The 23,978-nt window shown below is 38.4% G+C and overlaps 2 protein-coding genes across 2 annotated transcripts; both read left to right on the top strand.

Annotated features, from left to right (window-relative positions):
• The first annotated feature begins 130 nt into the window (after window positions 1-130).
• fxyd2 (FXYD domain containing ion transport regulator 2) lies at window positions 131-2,121 on the top strand. The gene is made up of 5 exons (XM_077231245.1): window positions 131-258; window positions 552-587; window positions 868-942; window positions 1,044-1,080; window positions 1,888-2,121. Exons 1-5 carry the CDS (start codon window positions 249-251, stop codon window positions 1,889-1,891), a joined length of 162 nt encoding a protein of 53 aa, XP_077087360.1. The 5' UTR covers window positions 131-248; the 3' UTR covers window positions 1,892-2,121.
• A 230-nt stretch (window positions 2,122-2,351) lies between these two features.
• arhgap35b (Rho GTPase activating protein 35b) lies at window positions 2,352-22,089 on the top strand. The gene is made up of 7 exons (XM_077231217.1): window positions 2,352-3,023; window positions 11,180-15,139; window positions 15,304-15,445; window positions 15,857-15,934; window positions 16,182-16,313; window positions 16,543-16,648; window positions 16,738-22,089. The coding sequence occupies exons 2-7, from the start codon at window positions 11,411-11,413 to the stop codon at window positions 17,102-17,104; spliced, it is 4,554 nt and encodes a 1,517-aa protein (XP_077087332.1). The 5' UTR covers window positions 2,352-3,023; window positions 11,180-11,410; the 3' UTR covers window positions 17,105-22,089.
• The last annotated feature ends 1,889 nt before the right edge of the window (window positions 22,090-23,978 follow it).

Here is a 23,978-nt window from a genome sequence, read left to right as displayed (position 1 = left end):
TTGTGTTTATGTGTGTGTTTTGAGGTTTACTGGATAAGACAGGTCAGAGCAAAGGGTTTGAAGGTCGTTACTTGTGAAGCACACGCTCTCTCTCTCTCTCTCCTCCCTGTTTTACTGATTTGCATTCAGAGTTTAAGGAGCTCCCTGTAAAAACCCAAACTCCTCTCTCACTTATCCTCTCACAATCATATAGCACAGTTGTGGAATTATCAACTCTGAAACTTTGAAATCCTGCACCACTGCTAACGATGGGAGTGGGTAAGTGTGATTTAACGTTATACACTATTTTGATAATCAGTATTTATCAGAACTAACTTTTTTAGAGTTGTATATCACACAAATTAAAAGGATAGTTGACTCATAAATGAAAAGCCTGTCATAATTTACCAACAATCATGTCTGTCCAAACCTGCATGACTTTCTTCTTTCCTTTTGATTTTTGGGTTAACTATCCATTTAAAATATTTAGACATCTATTAGAGAATGTAAGAATAATACTTGGCCTATAGGGTTAAAGTTGACATTATACACTTTGTGTGTTCTCTCTTAAGAAAAAAATGAGTATTCAGATGCTGATTTCACCTATGGTAAGAACGTCTGATGGTTACTTATACTATTTTAAATTCAATTGATAGAACTGTGGAATAATTATAACACATTTTAAAGTTGACTTATGTGAGTATGAATGTTGCAAATTAGTTTGTTTCAGTCATATCTCAAGGGAACAGTCCTGCTCACATCAGCCAGTCAACAAAAGAATGTTAGCTGAAATGTTTTGTTGTTTTACAACTTTTAATGCAAAGCTTTGTTTAGGATCACTTTTGAGGATATCATGTTTGTAACTATCTATGTGTGCGCTTATGTCAGATTATGAGTTAATCAGAAGAGGTGGGCTGATCTTTGCAGCTGTTTTGTTCTGTTTGGGCATGGCTATCATATTCAGTGAGTATGTCTAGATTTATGCAATCTACAGCATGTCCTCTTGCATACATTATAAAAAAGATTACCATCCTTGTATAGTCAACTGTTATCTTCTCTGGCAGGCAAAAAGCTCAAATGTGGAAACAAGTCATCTGCTAAGTAAGGCACACACAATATATAAACTGTAAAAAGATACAATAAAACATCAAACCCACACACATTGGGTTTTCATGTTTTATAGGGACATTCCATAGACATTATGATTTTTAGACTGTACAAACTATATATTCTATCCCTTAACCCTATATACTCATCACAAACTTTCTGCATTTTTACATTTTAAAAAAAATGTACTTGTATGAATTAAAAGCTATTTTCCTCATGGGGACCTAAAATGTCCCCACAAGGTCAAGGATTTTACTTATTGCGATCTTTGTAGGGACATTTTTCCCCCATAACATAGTTTACCTGTACCGCACACACGCACGCACGCACGCACGCACGCACGCACGCACGCACGCACGCACACACACACACACACACACACACACACACACACACACACACACACACACACACACACACACACACACACTCTCTCTATCTTATATATATATATATATATATTACATTACCTCTTGGTGTGTCTTTTCTGTGTATGCTTGAAGACAATGGTGATCTTTGACCTCCCATTCATTAACTTTTACTGAGAGCATGCACATGCATTAACATGTTTTAGTTTTAACAAGCATATTTATAGCAAGCATTACGTAAATCAATTTTAAATGGCTTTTAAAATGTCATTGTCTTTTATCACCTCCTCACACATTCATAGAAACTCTGAATGAAAACACAGATTCACAAAATATGTGTAGGCCTATATTTATATATAATATATATAAATTTTATATTTTTATATAATCAAAATCACAGTTCCCCTGATGTTTTTTTGTTTTGTTTTTTCAGGTAATGGGACACCTCAATATATTCACCAAGGATGACTGACCCTTTCATGATCACTTTTGATCACAGCAACTTTTTAATGAATATTTTTACTTTCCATTGACAAGAGCCTATGTACACAATTACAAAAATGACATAAAAAAATAGTGGTCTGATTTGTGGAAATCACGTTATAATTTTGCACATAAAGTAACATAAAATGATATGTAATAAAGTGAGTATCGCCGATGTCAAAAACCTTGGTAACTGAGTGTGAAATTTGAACATGAGTATTTATTCACATTGTTTGAGATACTGCGTCACGCAGTTATTTTTATAAATGTTTATACGATTACAATAATCTGCAACAACATCAATCACTCTCTGTGCATGAAAGGATGCTGCTTCTCCTTTAGATCGGGCCTGCCTCCTCGTGCGCGCGCTCGAGCTCGGGCTCTTGTAATTGGCTCAGCGCTGTGCTGTTGTCCATGCGCCACTGGGCGAGTCTCGGCTGTCTCAGTAACCCTCTTTTATCCTCAAAAAAGGAGAGCGAAAGAGGGCAGACTCAGAGTTGGGTTCGGGCGGATGGACCGCCATTATTGATAGCCTTGGACAACCACTTTCACCAACACGCACATATATATCTTAACATTTAAAGACATGCGTGGCCCATATTGCTCGAGATTTGGTTACGAAAAACTGGATGTTGTGTCTCAGTGTTAAGGCATCGTTGCATGCTGTCTGCACACGATGGCATTTTATGGCCACAACAAAGGGCATTATTATTGACCGAAACCAACGTGTTTAGGCGGAGGAAGACATTAAAACAAGACTTTTTCCCGCACGGAAACGACTGGCCTCCAAGAAAGGACATTTCTTTGTTTGGATATGTTTAGCCGTCGGTGGATTTTCCCAGCCCTTTCCATACTAACGCGAGATCAGTAAATTGCGTCTGACAAAAATACACCTTGGAAACTGCAAGTCTGTCAAGCCACAATCAAAGAGCTCTCAAGGAATTTAATGTCCTCGGCTTTTTGCGTAGTCTTTTGTTTTCCTTTCTTTCTGGTTTCTAACAACATTGGCCGAGCCGGTTGTAAGCCTTCACCCGCTGGCCTGGAAGAGGGATTGAGAAAGGAAAGGGAAGAAGGAGAAAGGCACTGGTATGTATGTATTCTCCCCGGTATTTAATTAAAATAAATATTAGCGAGCAAATTAGTCAGTGTCGCCGGCAACGTGACATTTTTCAGCCGTAGAAGAAGCCTATAAATCGAGTATCTTTAAATAAGGAGTAGACGTTAGTACCGAAGGGAAATTGTAGGCTACGTATAAATAAAAGTGATAGCTGTCTGTTGTGCAGACAGCGACTTGGTTGCTTTGAAAACGGATTTATCTTGCACTCTACAATCTCAGAATGTTATAAATTGGCCGACTATTTTCTCACGTGATGTGTACCTTGTTAGTTGCTATGTAACGCTGGACAGAATCACAAAGCATTTAAATGTAGAATACGCCAACGTATGGTAGTCGCACTAATTTTTTATAACGGAATATAATGTTTTATATAGGTGGGGAAAATGTTACAGACAATTGAGTGTAATTTCTGTTGCAGACTGCAGTACCAAACAGACAGCTGAGCCGCTCGTAGGAAAGCAGTTATGAACCATGACGCATTACGTAGCTGGTATTTCTTGCTTAGGCTATGCTAGGCCTAACGTTATAGGCTTTAAGGAACAAGTCCTTTATCAGTTGCTTTCATCAGGGTTCAGGACTTCAGATGTGTATTTTGCTTGAAGAGTGTGCCGTGATGTCTTTATTTTTTTATATACACATACAGCCAAGACAGTGTTTGATGTATGTTGAAGCCATATATTTCTCAATGTCTAACAACACAACACTGGGCTACAGCCAGGGCTGGACTGGGAAATCTCACACTCATCCAAGCCATCACATACACCCACAACAATTTTGGAACCATGGACAACCCTGTTCTTTGTATGGACATCACATAATAAAGTTTAACATCTTAAGGCTGTGCCCATGCAAAATAATTCAAGGTTCTTTCTTGAAATGCACCTTCACTACCATTTTCTGTTTCCTTCTCTTAATTTCCCCTGATATCTTTCTGTCCCTTCTGTGTAACAGTTACTTTTTTCTGTCACTTCTTCACCATCAGGTGTACTGTTATAAACAGAACTGTCTCAACCTTGTTGCAAAACAACCACCTCATTGTGTTTGAACATAATGTAAATTTATTTTATTTAAATTCAAAGTACCCTGTTACATTAGGATAATGTGTTGTGGGATTCAGGGCCTTTTGTGTCTCCAGTAAAGATCATGATCTTACTGCCTTAAAATGTGGGACTATACATTTTCTTTTTGAAGATGTCGGCTTCGTAAATAATACCGTTTGAACTCTAAGCATATTAAATTTGACATTAATGTGAGAATTGTTTACAGCATTTGAATCACCACAAAACCCCATTTTTCCTATGTTCCCAGGCTTGCATACTCCATTTTCATGATAAATACAATACTTACTGTATGTGATTTTCCAACTCCAAAATTTTTTGTAATGATTATGATTCTCTCTAATGTATATGTTTTTTTAAATTATTAAATTAAATTTAACAAATATAATAAAGATTTTTAGCTTGTCCCTCAAATGATCCACTCATGGAAAGTTATTTTAAAAAATTCTATATCATAAAGCAGTTATTAATAAAGTGAGTGAGATCCTCTGGTTTAATGGTCTCTTTTTACACATTTTATCTTTCAAATTTGATGCGGTCAACCTTAATACATCACTGTTTATATATGAAAAAGGTGGTTGGAAAAATTATATTTTTAAAATCACAATTTAAAAAACCATGCAATTCTTTATTTGATAAACCTGCTCAGACATGGTGCAGTGGCTGATTTTTGGTCAGATTGTCCAGTGGTCATTTAGAGTCTTCATAGTGATTGTTGAAGTAATTTGTTTCAAGTTGTATATGTACAGGTCCTTCTCAAAAAATTAGCATATTGTGATAAAGTTAATTATTTTCCATAATGTAATGATAAAAATTCAACTTTCATATATTTTAGATTCATTGCACACCAACTGAAATATTTCAGGTCTTTTATTGTTTTAATACTGATGATTTTGGCATCCAGCTCATGGGAAACCCAAAATTCCTATCTAAAAAGATTAGCATATTTCATCCGACCAATAAAATAAGTGTTTTGAATACAAAAAAAGTCAACCTTCAAATAATTATGTTCAGTTATGCACTCAATACTTGGTCGGGAATCCTTTTGCAGAAATGACTGCTTCAATGCGGCGTGGCATGGAGGCAATCAGCCTGTGGCACTGCTGAGGTGTTATGGAGGCCCAGGATGCTTCGATAGCGGCCTTAAGCTCATCCAGAGTGTTGGGTCTTGCGTCTCTCAACTTTCCCTTCACAATATCCCACAGATTCTCTATGGGGTTCAGGTCAGGAGAGTTGGCAGGACAATTGAGCACAGTAATATCATGGTCAGTAAACCATTTACCAGTGGTTTTGGCACTGTGAGCAGGTGCCAGGTCGTGCTGAAAAATGAAATCTTCATCTCCATAAAGCTTTTCAGCAGATGGAAGCATGAAGTGCTCCAAAATCTCCTGATAGCTAGCTGCATTGACCCTGCCCATGATAAAACATAGTGGACCAACACCAGCAGCTGACATGGCACCCCAGACCATCACTGACTGTGGGTACTTGACACTGGACTTCAGGCATTTTGGCATTTCCTTCTCCCAGTCTTCCTCCAGAGTCTGGCACCTTGATTTCCGAATGACATGCAAAATTTGCTTTCATCTGAAAAAAGTACTTTGGACCACTGAGCAACAGTCCAGTGCTGCTTCTCTGTAGCCCCAGGTCAGGCGCTTCTGCCGCTGTTTCTGGTTCAAAAGTAGCTTGACCTGGGGAATGCGGCACCTGTAGCCCATTTCCTGCACACGCCTGTGCACGGTGGCTCTGGATGTTTCTACTCCAGACTCAGTCCACTGCTTCCGCAGGTCCCCCAAGGTCTGGAATCGGTCCTTCTCCACAATCTTCCTCAGGGTCCGGTCACCTCTTCTCGTTGTGCAGCGTTTTTTGCCACACTTTTTCCTTCCCACAGACTTCCCACTGAGGTGCCTTGATACAGCACTCTGGGAACAGCCTATTTGTGCAGAAATTTCTCTCTGTGTCTTACCCTCTTGCTTGAGGGTGTCAATGATGGCCTTCTGGACAGCAGTCAGGTCAGCAGTCTTACCCATGATTGCGGTTTTGATTAATGAAACTACTGTTTGTAATTACATGTGAAGACCTATCCCAAACTGAAATAAAAGCAATACGTTAATGATTGCCATAAAAAACAGCACTTTTGTGATACAATTAAAATATATGAATCTAATAACGCGTGTTTTTTGTTTGTTTGTTTTTTGAAAAATATGATTATAATGCCAAAGGAGATGGAAAGTCACAGCTTAGCAGAAAGAATGAAGATGGAGAAAACGGTCAATAAAAAAAAAACAAGAAAACGGGGGTTTACATAATATGCCACATAATTTTAATAGTTTGGTTATAATTAACATATACTGTACTTTTGACAACTATAAGCAGCTGCTGCAGCTGTGTGCAAAGGTTTTGGAGATTTATGATATAAGCAAGTGATTATGATCACTTGCTACACTTACTGCTATATGTTATTGTATGGCCATGTAAGTATATGCAGTAATGCAAAGGAAAAGCGCAGTATAGCCTATAAAACTACAAAATTTTGCCTGACTGTCAAAAAACGAAATGTTTAATATTCACCTCCCTTTGATCCCTTTAATCTAATTGCACCCTTTTTTGTTAAATTTAATTGGATGCTTATATTTGGTGTAAGAAAAACACAAAAAGCTGTTTTTCTCAGTTTGGCGTTTTTGCTGATACTGCTCTTAGCCTTTGTAGGGCAGACTACAGGTACATGTTTTTAATTCAAGTAATTAATTTGTTTACTAGATTGTTGCATTAGTGGAGAACCGCAGTATGTTTTTCAACAAAGCTGAGAGGATGCTAACATTAGTACCTCAATTAAAACAATGTGACTAAAAATACACTCATGTCCATCCCAAATGTTTAGTCACGATTGTTACCATCTATTTGCATTAGTTTATATCCAGTTGGTCACTTTTTTGCATTCGTTAGCCAGCGAAGTTGCATATTTAAAGCTAGTGACGTGAGAAAGCAAATTGATATGTTTATGCATCTGACAGAGACAGATAAACAAATCAGAAACGCATACAATTTCAGTTCTTTAAATTTCAAACATATTGTTTTGAGGGTACACACACCGACAGTGCCCAGCTACGACTAAGCTGTTCAAAATCCTGCCATGCCACGTAGAGCGCCACTCACATAGTTTTCCATTAAATTACATGATATTTGTCCCAAATCATTGTTAATGTGCATTGTGCATATTTACTTCACGCTAGGGTAGAATATTGTGCATTTTTCAGCAAAACATTTGTCTTTCTATGGCTTCAAAGGGGGCCTATTATGCAAAATTCACTTTTACATGGTGTTTGAACAAAAATGTGTGTTGGCAGTGTGTGTACATATTACACAACCACCCTATAATAATAAAATTTCACCCAGTGCTTTTTTTTTTTAAATCCCCATAAATCATAAGCACTGTCTCAGAACAAGCCGTTCTCAGATTCTTGGCAAAATTACATCACTTTGCACAGGCCTCTCCCACAAGTGTTGACGGACACTGTCGTTTTAGCATAGACCTGCCCTGAGTGAGCTGTACACAGTCCGCCATTGTCTTGACGCCGGAGCAGCCTTTTACACCAGACTGCTTTGTGAACGAGGGTCCGTACAAAGCAGGCTTTGCTAAAAAGTTGTTCTCGAGGATGTATCTGTACCAACTGTTCTTGATCCAGCTTGTAGTCTCCGGAGCGATAGGCCTACTGGTCACGGCAGTAATGGAAGGGAGAGCGCACACTTTATTACTTTATTACTCTTTGACCTAGCATACACATCACATTATAGACTTCTATATAATACAATGTTAGGCTGCATAGATTAGGTCAGCCGGAACCGGGAACACTTCCCATAAATCCTGATGTACTTGTTACATCATAAAAAGGATGGCACCTAGGCTAATATTAGTCTCTCTGTTTATCCCGAGGTTTACCGCAGTCTGCCGGATCCAGGCCGTATCCGGATCTGATGAAGGACCTGCGCCTCGACATGAAGGCAACGCAATCCTGAAGTGTCAACTAGTCTTTACACTGTGGAGGCCTCCTTCCCTTTACCTCTGTAGAGATAAAACGTTATCGGGATAATTCCGGTTCACATGGCTATGTGGAAGCGATAAAAAAATTCTGTATTATAAATTTTTCATGGTTTGCGTTCTCGAGCCACCAGGCATTGTTTTGTGCAAATGAGCGGCCGGATCGCATTAAGGGTTTTCTGTTAGAACGGTGTCGTGTTAGCGGCCCTTAAGTTAATAACTAATGATCGTTGCGACGTAAGTGAATCAATCAAAAATAACTTTAGCTGGACAAACAACTTAGAGCTGCTGTAAAGCCAAAACAATCTCTGTTACTTTAATTTCCTGATATCACTGTAAAGCTGCTTTGAAACAATCTATATTGTTAAAAGCGCTATATAAATGAAGTTGACTTGACAGTTCATAGGAGTAGTTTTCCGGATATAAAGTTTATCAGTTTATTAAGCACCCTGAAAAAGTTCTATATATTTGTTTACAGTCAGTTGTAACAAGTGTTTTTGTGTAATTTTTGTATGTTAATGATAATGCAAGGGAGAGAGAGAGGGAGAGATTATGGATAAGACTTTAATACACACTACTTGTACTGTGTTTTATTCTGCTCTTTACGGGTTGAAATTAACATCGCTACTGACAGTTTCTGTTTTGAAATTATCATTGATTGAGAGGAGATTGTCCTGTGAAAAGGTACATTGATATTTGATAGTCTGTATGCTTCATATAGAGATTAATATTTATACATTTATTTAATTTATAAAGTACAGTACTTTTTCATGGTTCAGTACTGTTTTTTTTATTTTTGTAATAAAGATATGCATATTTTACTTGGGCTGCTATGTTTGTTTTCATTCAGTATCCAATTTAAAAAAACTATCAGTTGATTAATCTGTTATCGTGATCTGTAAAATCCGCTATCGGTCGACCTCTATTTTTAATAGTGATTTAATTTCACTGCGGTGACAAACAGCTTTTGAAGTTTAGGGCAAACACGATCGTTACCTGTCTGTCACCAATAAAAGCAGGTCTGGGATATGTCAGTACTACTCACCTGCTCTGCCGAGCGTGCGGTCTCACTGAATTATTAAGAATAAGTTGTCGGGCAGACGCTAAGAATTGAATAAGGATTGATGCTATGGGCCTAATTTAAACACTAACTAAACTATAAAATGTCTTGCAAAAAGGCCACTTATCTAATCAGATTCCAAAAAGGTCAGATTTTGAGCACCACTTGGGGGAATCTGTGCACATGCCTGAATGTAATTGTTACTTCAACTACTTGGTACAGCACCAATTAAGTGATTAATTAAGTTGCTGCAAACTAGGATCAAGAACAGATTTAATTAGAAATATTTTACAGATATAATTTAAATAAGTTTTATTAATAATGAACTACGTGACAAGGCCCTTGATAATGGTTCACCCCAAAATGGAAATTCTTTAAGAAAACGCATACCTTTTTCTCTAGTGGAACACACTAGATGAATTTAAGAATATTTTACTCTCTTTTTTCAGTATAATGCAAATTGATTAGTACTGGGGCTGTCAAGCTACAAAATGACAGAAAAAGCATCATGAAAGGAGCACAACAACTAAAATATTTGTCTGTTTTTCAAACAAAACTATCATATGGCTTCAGAAGACATGGAATATAGACATAGCCCATTATATCAGCCACTTAAGATGCTTTAAGGGTGCTTTTGTGTCCCCATTCATTGTAATTGCATGGGAAAAAATCAACTACATTGTTTACAATTTTCTCTTTGCATTACATAAAAGAGAGCCATATGGGTTTGGAAAGACATATAGCCTAAGTGAGGAACTTTTTTGGGGGGTTTATTATTGTAATTTAAATGATACAGAGATAGATAAAGAAAGAAATGATTAAAAAGTGTTGATATTCTATTCACCAGTTCTCATTGGTTTACAAGTGCTTGCTATTAGATCATGCTCTTTAATTACTTTGAAGTTATACATTTTTAAACGCTAACTGTTTGCCACTAACAGGTTCAGTGGTCAGCAAACTGTTGTTTACCCAGTTATTTACAGTTATTCCAGTTTTTTGTATGTATTATATTATGCCTTAGCTCTTTGCATGTAGTGTTGTTTAATTAAATATTATACATATATCTTATGTATTATACAGATTCATATCTAGAACCTGAATATAGAAATTTGGAGTGAACAACCACCTAGAACACCCTAGCAACCAAATAAGTACTAGGGATACTAACGATTAATCGACGATCAATTAATTGTCGATAATTTGATTGATAAAACACATCGATGGTCGATTAAGCAAGGTCATCATATGAAGAGTGTTGCCCAACACTATTTTGCAAAAATTTTGTGTTTGTTCAAGCACAAGGAGAATCAAAAGAGGACTCAATTTTGTTTTCACACACTGTCTAAAACGCAGCTCTCTGTGTGCGCACAGAAAATAGTGCAATATGATAGAAAGACTTAGAAACATATGGAAATAATAAACTTTCATTCAATGGTTAAACTTTGCAACTAATCTTCAAATTAGATCCTCCTAATGCCATTACGCCAAAATTTAAAATATTGCTGATGATAATAATGATTTTGACTTTCGACTACTTTCTATTCTTGTGTTCCTCTGTCAATCTCTTGATTGATAAAAGACAATTTTTTGACAAGACTCGCTGTTGACTAGTTTTGGGTGTCAGACAAAACGGGTGTAAAAATACTGGTTCCAACATTCCTGGTGTGTTGGAAGGATCTAACATTTTTGGCATTGAAATAACCTGACATTTCTCTGAAAATGTCTAGATTTTAAAATTATACTATGCACACTGATTTTAAGTGGTATTTTGGGAATTGTGCAGCAATAGCAAATCGTTAACTAAACACAAATATACGGAACATCATATACTTCATGAAGCCAAGTTTAAGTATATCATGAATTATGATTGTAGACTAGAGTGATTTTGAAGTATGATTGTAGAGTGATTTTGCAATGCACATGATTTTGCTGATAATTGTTTTGTTTTTTCTCTCTCCCTTTCTCATTTAGGTTAGCCCCAATTCCTTCTTCACTTCTCCATGCCACCCTGCTTATCTCTCATTAGTCCCCTCTAATAAATGCAAGCCACTTTCTTGACCTGAAAGGATTATTGAAACATCAGAACTAAAGCCTCAATTGTAAATCAAATACAGGGCCCTGCTTTCAACATTTTATTGACACATTTTAAAGAGTCTGCCTCTGCCAACCTTTGGGGAATGGCAAGATGAATGCCTGTGTACGATGATGATGGCTAAAAAGCAAGAATCCCGAATGCCTATCTACAACCTAGTTGTTGTTGGCCTGTCGGGAACTGAGAAGGAGAAAGGGCAGTGCGGAGTTGGCAAATCCTGCCTTTGTAACCGTTTTGTTCGCCCTAGTGCAGACAACTTCCATCTTGATCACACTTCTGTGCTGAGTACCAGTGACTTCGGTGGCCGGGTTGTCAACAATGACCATTTCCTGTTTTGGGGAGAGGTGGGGAGAGTTTTGGAAGATGGTGCAGACTGCAGGATGCATGTGGTTGAGCAGACAGAATTCATTGATGACCAGACGTTCCAGCCCCATCGCAGCACAGCCTTACAGCCCTACATCAAAAGAGCTGCCTCCACCAAGCTGGCTTCTGCTGAGAAACTCATGTACTTCTGCACTGATCAATTGGGACTGGAGCAAGATTTCGAACAGAAGCAAATGCCCGAAGGCAAGTTGCAGGTGGATGGCTTTCTGCTTTGTGTTGATGTCAGTCGTGGTATGAACCGAAACTTTGATGATCAAATGAAATTTGTCACCAACTTGTACAATCACTTAAGCAAGACAAAAAAGCCTATTGTGCTGGTTCTCACTAAGTGTGATGAGGGTGTGGAACGATATATCAAGGATTCTCATACATTTGCCATTACAAAAAAGAACTTGCAAGTTGTTGAGACTTCGGCACGGTCCAATGTCAATGTTGACTTGGCTTTCCTTACCTTGATACAGCTCATTGATAAGGGAAGAGGTAAGCCCAAAATCATACCTTACTTTGAGGCATTGAAACACCAGAGTCAACTGATTGCCTCTGCAAAAGACCGCTATGAGTGGTTGGTGAACCACATTGTGAAGAATCACAATGAAACTTGGCCCAACATCAGCCGACGAATGCAGACTTCACCTGAATACAAGGAGTATGTATTTTTAGAAGGTACAGGTAAAGCTAAGAAACTATTTCAACAACATATTCACCGGCTAAAACAGGAGCATATTGAAAAGCGTCGTAAAGCATACTTGAGTGCTCTTCCACTCGCCTTAAGTAGCTTGGTGTCCGAGTTGGATGAAATCGAGCATTTGAGCTGGTCTGGGGTCCAGAAGGTCCTTGAGTCTAAAAAAGACTTTGATCATTGGTTTGTGGTACTGGATGATGCGCCTTGGGAGGACACGCCACATCTTGATAACATGGAGGATGAGCGCATCCCCTTTGATGTGCTAGACACCACGGCTGCTGAAATAATCTTTGATGCACACCTTGAGCACTTGCGCAATGAATACAAGCGTGCCCAGATGCGTCATGAGTTCAAAGCAAAATTAGCATCTTCCCCTTTCGTTACTCCTGGCAAACCCTGGGAGGAGGCCCGAAGCTTCATCATGAACGAGGACTTCTACCAGTGGCTTGAAGAGCCAGAATATTTGGACATTTATAACCGGCACCAGAAAGCAATCATAGACAGGGCAAAAGAAGATTTTCAGGAGCTTTTATTAGAGTATTCTGAACTCTTCTACGAACTTGAGCTGGATGCCAAACCTAGTAAAGAGAAAATGGGAGCAATTCAAGAAGTGTTAGGTGAAGAACAACGCTTCAAGGCACTTCAGAAATTGCAAGCTGAAAGGGATGCTTTAGTGCTGAAACACATCCATTTTGTGTATCATCCTACAAAGGAAACATGCCCGAACTGCCCACACTGTGTTGACCATAAAATTGAGCAAATACTTGTTTCGTGCTTCCCAAAACAATACCCTTCCTTTGGAAAGACCCATTTGATTGATGGAAAAGTAGATAGGATTAATCTTGTTATACTGGGAAAAGACGGACTTGCTAGAGAATTAGCCAATGAGATTCGGGCATTGTGTACCAATGATGATCATTATGTGCTTGAGGGTAGAATGTATGAACTTGTACTTCGGCCAATTGAGGGCAATGTTAGACTTCCTGTTAATTCGTTTCATACATCCACATTTACTCCTCATGGATGCCTGTGTTTATACAATTCAAAAGAGTCCTTGTCATATGTTGTAGAAAGTATTGAGAAGTTGCGAGAGTCCACGCTTGGCAGAAGGGACAACCATATGTCTCAGCTTCCCCTGTCACTCTTATTAGTAACCAAAAGAGGTGTTGGAGGACTGGGTGACATTGGTGGCGAGACTGCTCAAGCATTAATCTCACAGGGTCAGCAGGTAGCCATAAAACTGCATTGTAACTACCTGGAACCTGCCTCCCCAGGCACTGGCTATGGGAGAAATGTGAATGAAAAGCAGATCAACCAGGTTTTAAAGGTTCTACTTGAAACAAGGAGGACTTCTACATTTCGTAGCTGTTCTCCACCTGCACCTCCGCTGCCTCCTTGTATTCGAGACTTACAGCAAGACCAGAGCCCAGAGGCTGAATTACGTATTGTCTTGTGCCTAATGTGTGGAGACGCCTACGACATTGATCAACTTCTTGCTCCATTCTTACTTCCTCAACATTGCAAGCCGACCTCTCCCCAAACAAGTGGCACTTCAGTGCTGCTAGAACAAACAATTGGTGGACACAAGCATACAATTGAGTTGTCCCTACTGTCATACCACTCTTCTTTTGCCACTCGTAAGAGTCGACTGGTCCATGGCTACATCGCTGTATACTCTGCTAGCCGCAAGGCTTCTTTTGAAACCCTGTGTGCCTTTTTGTGTGAGGTTCAGGACATTATACCAATACAGCTGCTCGCAGTGGGAGAAACCCGGACTGAGCTTCTGGACTCTGAGTCTGCTCATGAGATGCTGGTCCAAGGTGAAGAACTGGCCCATGAACTTGAGGGACGGTTTTGCAGTATTGTCTGTGGCCCTGGTGGAGTTGTTGGAGGACTTCACAAACTAGACCTATTGGGACAATTTTTCACAGAGGTATTAGAAAAGAGAACCATTGTTGAGGCCAGTCATATGTATGAAAACATTGCAGATGCCAGTAGCACAAATGAGAATGTGTATTCACCACACTGTGGCTCCCCGAGCCCTGTCACAATGCTGTTAGATTCTGAGGAAGACATGGAAGCTTCCCCGCCTTACCATGATGGTACACTCACCTCTCATGGTGGATTCAAACTGCCTGACCTGGACTCAGGTGACACATTCTCTGTGATCTCTGACCTTAGCACCTTTGAAAACAAGCTAAATAATAAAGTTCCTCCACAAGTGAGACCCAAGCCTAGTGTCACATTTGACCTTAGAAAACCAAATTTCAACCCATATGTAGATGCAGTCAGCCATCGGCGTTCACTTACATCCAATGTGACGTGGCCTCTAGGAGGAGATTACGATCCTTCAGACTATGCTGAGCCAATGGATGCTGTCTCTAAGCCACGCCCCAGCTATGAGGACAGCATATATTCTGTGCCACATGACAGCACACAGGGCAAAATTATTACCATCCGCAATTCCAATCGGATCCATTCTAATGGAGGAGGCAATGGTTCAGACAGTGAAGGGGATGGCAGCTCGTTGGAGAGACGTCGCAAATTTTCAGCAGCAAGGGTAAAGCCACGGCTCTACCGTGATCGTTCCAAACGTCTTGGGAAGTTCAGCAGTTTTCGCACAAGTTTTTCCATTGGTAGCGATGATGAGATTGGCACACTCACAAGGTCAAAAGATGATGATGTTTCAGCACTGAAGACAGACATCCTCAATGAAGAAGGAGAAGATCCTAAAAAGAGGAACATACTGAAAAGTCTTCGCCGACCAGGCAAAGTAAGATTTATTTATTTTAAAAGTTTTTTTAAAGTATGCTCGTCAGTTTTTAAAGTTGTGATATTTAAATTAATATCTTTTTTTAGCTTTGGAAGCTTTTAAGGCTTCATTAAAGGAGTCTTGTATAACTGTCAAATAATCTGTATTTGTCTTGCTGTTTGTAGAAAACAAGACCGAAGCCTCGTCATTCTATCTCTAAACCTTTGGAGAGTAACTACTTTGGGGTGCCTCTGGTGAATGTGGTTTCCCTTGAACGACCCATTCCAGTTTTCATTGACAAGTGTATTCGTTATATTGAAGCCACAGGTACAGTTGCTGCTGCTGCTGTTTCACCAACCTACTTACCCCATAACAGTTGTGCTTAGGGAACCATATAAGCCTATCATTATCGCAGTCCAGTTAAAATTAGATGCTTAATGGGCTGTAGCTATCATAAATCACACCACAGCATAGTATTGCATGTAGTTCCCTTTTTTTGACTGGGTTTCAGCTATGGTCTTATAATAAAGATTGTAGAACCATTTTAATGTGAATTTAAGAACTTTTAACTTCTGAGCTTTTTTAATAGCTGCAGTATTAGACCTGTATGTAGTAGTTTGTAAACTTATTTTGGTCACTTAAAGTAGAGTGACTAGTACTTAATGTCTTAAAAAGTCCATTTTGAGGTAAGATGACTTGCCTCGAAATTGTCTTGTTTATCAAATCTCTCTCTCTCAGGTTTGACGACCGAGGGTATCTACAGGGTAAGTGGAAATAAGGCAGAGATAGAGAGCACGCAGAGACAGTTTGAACAGGGTAAGTTTAGAAGGATTTCAATACTTCAAAATTGTTGTGAGTTATAGTTTTGTTCGAGGATTTACGTGGTTTTAAGGCACGCATGGCTAAATATAGTGTGCATGTTAACAGCATGTGAAAGCTTTTAATAAATTCATTCTATTTGTTATATACCACACTAGAAATAATTGATGGATAAGTTCTGCTCTTGATCTTCCTTTCTTTCTATACCTCATTCTATCACTCTCACTTTGTTAATGTGTCTTAGACCACAATCTGGACCTTGTGGAGAAGGACTTCACTGTGAACACAGTTGCCGGGGCAATGAAAAGTTTCTTTTCTGAGCTGCCTGAACCTCTGGTTCCTTACAGCTCTCAGGAAGAACTGGTGGAAGCTTTCAGTAAGATTTCACTTAGCATTCTTTAAATGCATTTGTGAAGAATATAATCATGTAAATGCATACACTTGAATTCTAAACTATTAAAATGTTGCATGCAAGGGTAGCAAAATTGGGTGTTATGTCATCCATAACACAGTGCCTGTCTAAGCCTGTGGAATAATAAAATAATAAATAGTAAAAGTATAATAAAGTAAAAAAAAATAATCAAGTTTTTTTTTTTCATGGATAGAAATTAATGATCGAGAACAGAGGCTTCACACAATGAAGGATGTGTTAAGACGGTTTCCCAGGGAAAATTTTGATGTCTTCAAATATGTAATGAGCCATCTAAACAAGTGAGTGTCAAACCACCAGCAGTTAAAAACTTTGAGATCAGTTAAAGTGGAGAGACTCTTAACCTTATCCCCCCATTTCTTTCTCTCAGGGTTAGTCAGTGGAACAGAGTCAACTTAATGACTAGTGAGAATCTCTCCATCTGTTTCTGGCCGACACTAATGCGGCCAGACTTCACCTCAATGGATGCCCTGACAGCCACTCGCACCTACCAGACAATCATCGAGACATTCATCCATCAGTGTGCTTTCTTCTTTTACAACCAGCCTCCTGCTGAGTCACCCACTGGCCCCTTCGGACTCCCTGGACCACTGGTGCCCTCCGGATTGCCCCCATCCCCCACAGCCGCCCCTTCTTACTGCCCTCCGACCCCACATTTTACCCCCTTTTTGCAGTCCCCGCCACATTCTCCCCCCCAGAGCCCTCACACAGCCCCTGCAGAACCACAAACGCTGTGAGAAAATGTGGCCTGTTATTTAGTCAACTATACACACACACACACACACACACAAAAACTTAAATGCATGCTTACACATCTGCATACGCACTCTGCACACACACATCTAAATGCCTCTAAAACACGCAGCTTGTTTAGGTCAGTGTTGTATGTGGAAAAATCTGTGCTGATCTCTCAGTACTTACAGCAGGGATGCTCAGTCCTGCTCCTTGAAATCCACCTTCATGCAGAGTTTAGTTCCAGTCTGCTCTAATATATGTCTGTAATTTTTAATGTACCCCAAAACCTTGATTATCTAGTTCAGGTGTGTTTGATTTGGCTTGTATCTAAACTCTTTACAGGACTGATCTACAGTTAAGACATGCCACACACCAGATGAAGGTCTGTGTGCTTATGAACATACTTTTTATTAGTGTGTAACCAACAAAGACTTCAATTACCATGTCAGCACTGGCCCTCTTGTAGTTTATTACAGAAGGGGATGTTATTTTCCTGAGAGTGAATATAAATATTCTAATCAAGATATTAACAGTTTTGAAGGACTTCAGAAACGAAGAAAATAGAAAAGACTGAAGAAAATATTCCTGTTCTCTTCCTCTCAGTAGAAGGCTTACATTCAATTTACAACAGTACATGTTCTCTTTCTATTCTTTCTTTTTACATCTTATTATGGATCTTTGATATAGACGACACTATAGTCATGAAAACCATGAAGCACTTGTTTAGTCGTTCATCTTATTTTTTATTTTTTGAGAATAATAGAATTACTTCATTTTTCTCTTACTCTATTTTATTTCAAGAATGAAATCACTTTAGCTGAAACCATATTCACCACTTTGCCTGGCTGTTGTGTTCCACTCAACCATTGTTGGTTTATATCCCATGCCTCTATTTTAAGTTATACGAACTTTAAACGTACCATGGATTTTGGAGAACATTTTTATTCCTTGCTTTCAAGACTTGAATTTCTGACACCTGATAGCCTAGAAGGTGACCTAGAAGGAGGTGTCTCCTGTGGATCTTTGCTCATAAATTCACCTAATGGGAGTGTATGTGCCCTTTTTTTGAAGGCTGCAATTTAAATGGCAGAGATATCACATGGTTTTAGGGAATGCACTTCCAGTTAGTGCTAGTGAGGGGCTTGAGGTTACTGAGACTGCAGATTTACTCTGTCCCTTAAACATTAGACTCTAAATCAGCAACTCAAAACCCTCATACCTTAATTTTGGACTCAAGTTTAAAAAAAAACATATTGAAGGCCTTTTAATGATGCCTAGTCTGACTGGTTTAAGAACTCCATAGTTTTTCTTACTCTAAAGCACTTTTTTTGTCTTTTTATATAGACCTGTATTGTGAACCGTGACAATGAATAATGATTGGTTTACATTTTTGCCACCATGTTTAAAAGATCAATGGACTTTTTCAAGGTGAATGTGGAATGGTCACACAGATTTAGCCCAATCCTGGACTAAAGTTCACTTTTGATGAATCTGCATTCATTAGTAATGTCTTTTGTCCACTATTATGGTTATGGACCTCCTGTACAGCCTGAATTCTGACTAACGTGGACCTTAAATCGCCTATTTTACATTGTCTTCTCCATTTAACTCAATTGGAATGACACAATTTGCCTCTTCTGCTACTACTATCTCATGTTCTGTCTAAACTCTTATGGACAAATCCATGATGTATAAAGACACAATGATTCATCAAGTATAGATTGTATGTATATTACCATATTACCTTATTTTTTTCCTCTTACACCACAAATCTTCTAATGTGAAGGAAATTACTCCTGAACATATTTTGCTTGAAATGCCACTTCCTATTTCTATCCAGCCAAGGTAGAAAAGCTGAAGTACCAAAGTTGTGCAATATGGCTGACGAGGGTTGAACAGCAGTTGTACATATTTTGATGATGGGGTTGGGGATGACTATGTCAGATTCAACTAAAATACTTGACAAATAGCCCATATGGCAAATCTTTGATGATTTGAAAAAATGCTTTGATTCATAATCCTCTTCATTCTGTGTATCTGCTGCTTTTCTACCAGGCTGAACAAAACTGTAAGAATCCCAACTTTACTTGAAGTGTACTATTTTCCTTTCATATTGAGATTTTGAGCAAACTGCTGGAAAACTCTAGAATTAGCAGCTAGTCCAGGTGTTGATACAGCCATCTGTATGTGTTATACTTGTAAGAGGGCAATTTCTCTTCAAGCTAATGTGATTATTCAAGAAAACGATGGGAAACTGCAAGGGTTATCATAATGGTTCAAGAATTGAGGCCCTTGCAGAGTGCCATGAAATGTTCTATCAAGTAGAAGTGTTTGTAGAAGTAGACATTCTTATGATTTTTACTTTTGTTTTTTTTATTTTTATTATCTCCTAAAAGTCTGAGTATGAGAACTTGTTTATTCTCTGTCTGCTGTTGCATTGTGTTGAAGCCACAATATGTAATACTGGCAAAACCCTGATTAGGTGTGATGCTGCAGAATTAGGAGTCATTTAAACAATCAAAGTGTGCGAAGCTGCGCCTCACAATATCTGTCCTGCTGAGTTTACTTACCTTGAATAAATTAACTTGCCCTAGAAACTGCTAGATGAGCTTTAGTCAAAATTCTGGGATACAAGTGATGGTTTTCGAAATTCTGATCTGCCAATTTTCTGATAAATTTCGATAATAATTCCTAAGACTTGTAATTAGGGGCCAAGCACTGAAGGTTCGTAGGCACCTATTGTATCCATAGTAGTGTTCTTATTATTATTCGGTCATCTTTTTTTTCCTTTCGCTCTTGAGTCTATAGCAGCCCATATAACTGCTTGTGTTAATAAAGTTAATAAATTTGGCACACAGATAGAAGCTAGTTTGAAATGTTATCATAGCAAATTTTAAGTCTCTAACTCAATCTCTCTACCATCACCATCTGTCCAAATTTGCACTCACGTTTATGCTAATAACTAGTAAATAAAAATTTTTTTCCTCTGATTCCTTGGCTCAAGATGATACGATTGCACCCTATGATGTCATTTGTCATCATTAATTTTTCTGCCAATTCGAATTTTCCAAGAAACCTACTTTTAAACTTCTAATCTAGACCGTGAAACCGTTGCTCTGATTTTCATGAAAATCGAACCAGATCATTCTCAGACCATGGCAACAAAAAAGTTATGGAATTCAAGATTATTCGTCAAACCATTCTCGAATAACCCACAAATGAATTTGACGAACTACATGGCGAAATGGGTGTGAGGCTATATCTCTCAATGATTTAGCATATTCTGACCAAAATTGGTGTGTTTTATAACAACTATGACCTAAATTGGTGTGTTTTATGACAATTATGACCTGAGGGTAACTGCACAGTTTCGGCACAGTGCCACCTAGTGGTGCGGATATATGAAAAAAAGGTATTTTTGCTTATTTCTGAATGTTTTGGCAAAAAAAAATCACAAAACGGGTCTTTAGATTTGGTGCACCATGTCAAATGATGTCGGCCATTTAGATTTTTGTTGTAAAAATCTTTATTTTACGAACGCATTGACACATCGTATGTGCCGCCATCACCATGTGCTGAAGTTTCTCAAAAGGTTTCGAGATAGTGCCACCTTGTGGCCAAATTATATTGAAGTTTCAAAAAACTTCTACTAGCATTTGATTAGATTTGCCTATTACCTATTAAACCTGGTCTCATTAGATTCCTTGGGTCATGCCATAACCAAATTTGCCATAGTCAGATTTTGATTTTCTTTTAAAACATACTAATCCATTGACACATTGACCCCAAACATTATGGGTGTCATTTGTCACCTCACACTGACCACACATCAGTTTGGTAGCAGCGCCAACTATTGGTAAAATATGTTAAGACATTTAATCATATTACTAGTGACTAGATTTATGATTTTTTTTATGGTGATATTGACTAAATTCCTCTTAAAATGTCTTTAATTACTCATTGTTGCAGTTGGTCTGATACTCCCAGCCATACTGGTGTGATTTATACTTTCTTTGTGCTTGGCCCCTTAATTGCTGCATTCATCTAAATTTTTTACTTGAATTTTTTTCTAGAATGATTGAGCCTATATGGAATAGTTTATATTATTTTAAGTTCACTGGTGTAATCGGAAAGAGTATGACCCAGATCATCTGTATATCAAGGGTCAATTCATAATAATTTAAAAACCCTTGCTCTTTGTAAATGAATGTTCTGCTACCCTCTTGTGGCTGTAAGTTGATCAGCAGGTATGTATAATGAACAAATGAGCGCAGTTTCATAATTGAAAATTTAAATTAAAGAGAGCCTGTTCATAGCTACTAGATTTTTGAATGTGGGCTAGTTTTGAGAGAAGGTTCTAGACTCTTGACCACCTCGTTTCATCTTCTTCCTGGTGCCTTTAGTTTTATTAATTAGCAGCTTTTTCTGCTATGAGTAGTTGGTTTATTTCATTTCATGTTGCAGAGAAACACAGCCTTTCTGTTATGCTTTAAAAAAAAAAGTTTAAGAGAAAAAGAAACGTTTTGGGCAGGCGTGTGGCAGTATGGCTATATCACTGGGCTCACATAGTAGCCTATCGTTTGTAAAACTCAATTGAAGGACTTTCCAGAATTACTGTAGTGGTGGCCTGGTTGTGTGTTAGAAGTGCAAAACACACCGGCTTTTTCGTTGAACGTAATTGAAAACGTTGTTTCTTTCATATACGAAGAAAAGAAAAAAAGTCTTGGTGCTTAGTCTCTTGCTTCTTATTTAAGCTTTTTTTTTAAAAATGGTGTTAGGCTAGTATAGGTAGCATGCATGACCGAAGGTCTATACAGGGAGTGTTTTTGCTGGTTTCAGTATTTCAGAATACGAGTCTGATAAAAAAAAAATATATATATATATTGTATTTAAGTTGGGGGTAAAAAAATATCCTGTGATGAAAGAGGGTCAGGACAGGAAGGCTTTAAATAAATGACAAAAAAATAAAAATAAATTTTGTTACATGTATGATGATCTCAATTTTTTGTTTCTCATTGTGTTACCTTTAGATACTGATGGATACTTACATACGTGTATATAATCATAGCTTAAAGGTTATGTCAATACTGGTTATACAGTAAGCTAATGTTCAAAGGTTTGGGGTCAATAAGATTTTGTTTTTAAATGTTTTTGAAACTATTTTATCAAAAATACAGTAAGACAGTAATATTGTGAAATATTATTACAATTTAAGAATAACCAAAAATGGGGTCCATGCAAGCACCAATGGTGCATGTGAATGATTAGCGCTCCAAAATCTTATGATGTGTTTTTTACAGCAAAGTCCTTCTTGAATCTTCAGTTATAGTTGGGGTAACTGACTATCAAAAGAAATGACTCCCTTTTAATGTTAGTTTAAAAGATAAGTAAAAAAAAAAAAAAAAAAAACTCTGTAAAGAAAGTGACAGGAGTTGTTTGTTGATGTTTTCTTACTCCATGACCTGAAACCAATATATATCAGCGATATTATATTCAGTGCAAATTTGACTTGGTAACAAGTTAATGATGATTATATGACTGATGAAAAAACAAAACAAAAATTTAATTAAATTAAAAAACCCTTAGCTAAACTCAGTACCTTACACCAGTCATGATGCTGCATCTCCAGAATGAGATTCTCAGTCTTTTCTGTGGCTTAGGCTGCAGACAAGTGCAAATCATCTGGCAGCTTTCTGTGCAAAAAAATTAGAGACACATCTGATTATTAGATTATTTTATTTTACACCTGCTCTCTTTGAAGCTACAGGTCTTTTTTGTATGATTTGCAACTCAAATTATCCCTCTTTGTTCTTTGATGAAGATCTCACCTTGTGACAGGCCAGAACTGCTTCAGATGTTTGCAAAGATCGTGAGTAGGTTGTGAGCTGTGGGATAACCTCCCCACACCATTACGAACATGACAATCCCTAGTCGACTTTGCGTGGTACCTGCCGTTGAACTCAACCTTTGGAGAACAGTACAGTACATTTTGACTATATATAGGATGCATTTCTGTGAGCAAATTACCAAAGTGGTTCATAACACACTACTTTGAAGGCAGATTTCTTCACCCAAAGTCAATCAAATTTAATATGGAGTTGGCTCACCCTCTACAGCTATAACGGCTTCAACTCTTCTGGGAAGGTTTTCCACAAGGTTTAGTAATGTTTTTATTGGAATTTTTTACCATTCTTTTAGATGCGCATTTGTGAGGTCAGGCACTGATGTTGGAAGAGAAGGCCTGGCTTGCAGTCTCCGCTTTAATTCATCCCAAAGGTGTTCTAACAGGTTGAGGTCAGGACTCTGTGCAGGCCAGTCAAGTTCCTCCACACCAAACTCACTTATCCATGTCTTTATGGACCTTGCTTTGTGCACTGGTGCGCAGTCATGTTGGAACAGGAAGGGGCCATCCCCAAACTTTTCCCACAAAGTTGGGAGCATGAAATTGTCCAAAATGTCTTGGTATACTGAAGCATTAAGAGTTCCTTTCACTGGAACTAAGGGGCCAAGCCCAACTGCTGAAAAACAACTCCACAGCATAATCCCCCTCCACCAAACTTTACATTTTGCACAATAGTACCGTTCTTCTGGCAACCGTCAAACCCAAACTCGTCCATCGGATTGCCAAACAGAGAAGTGTGATTCGTCACTCCAGAGAACATGTCTCCACAGCTCTAGAGTCCAGTGGCGGTGTGCTTTACTCCATTGCATCCAACGATTTGCATTGCACTTGGTGATGTAAGGCTTGAAGGCAGCTGCTCGGCCATGGAAAGCCATTCCATGAAGCTCTCTACCCACTGTTCTTGAGCTAATCTGAATGCCACACAAAGTTTGGAGGACTGTAGCTATTGACTCTGCAGAAAATTGGTGACATGG

This window comes from Siphateles boraxobius, unplaced genomic scaffold, assembly GCF_051911475.1.
Source record: "Siphateles boraxobius isolate OS27281-9 unplaced genomic scaffold, OSU_SipBor_1 16, whole genome shotgun sequence".
Lineage (NCBI taxonomy): Eukaryota > Metazoa > Chordata > Actinopteri > Cypriniformes > Leuciscidae > Siphateles > Siphateles boraxobius.
The sequence above is the reverse complement of the archived record's forward strand: the minus strand, read 5'-3'. Positions and strand labels throughout refer to the sequence as shown.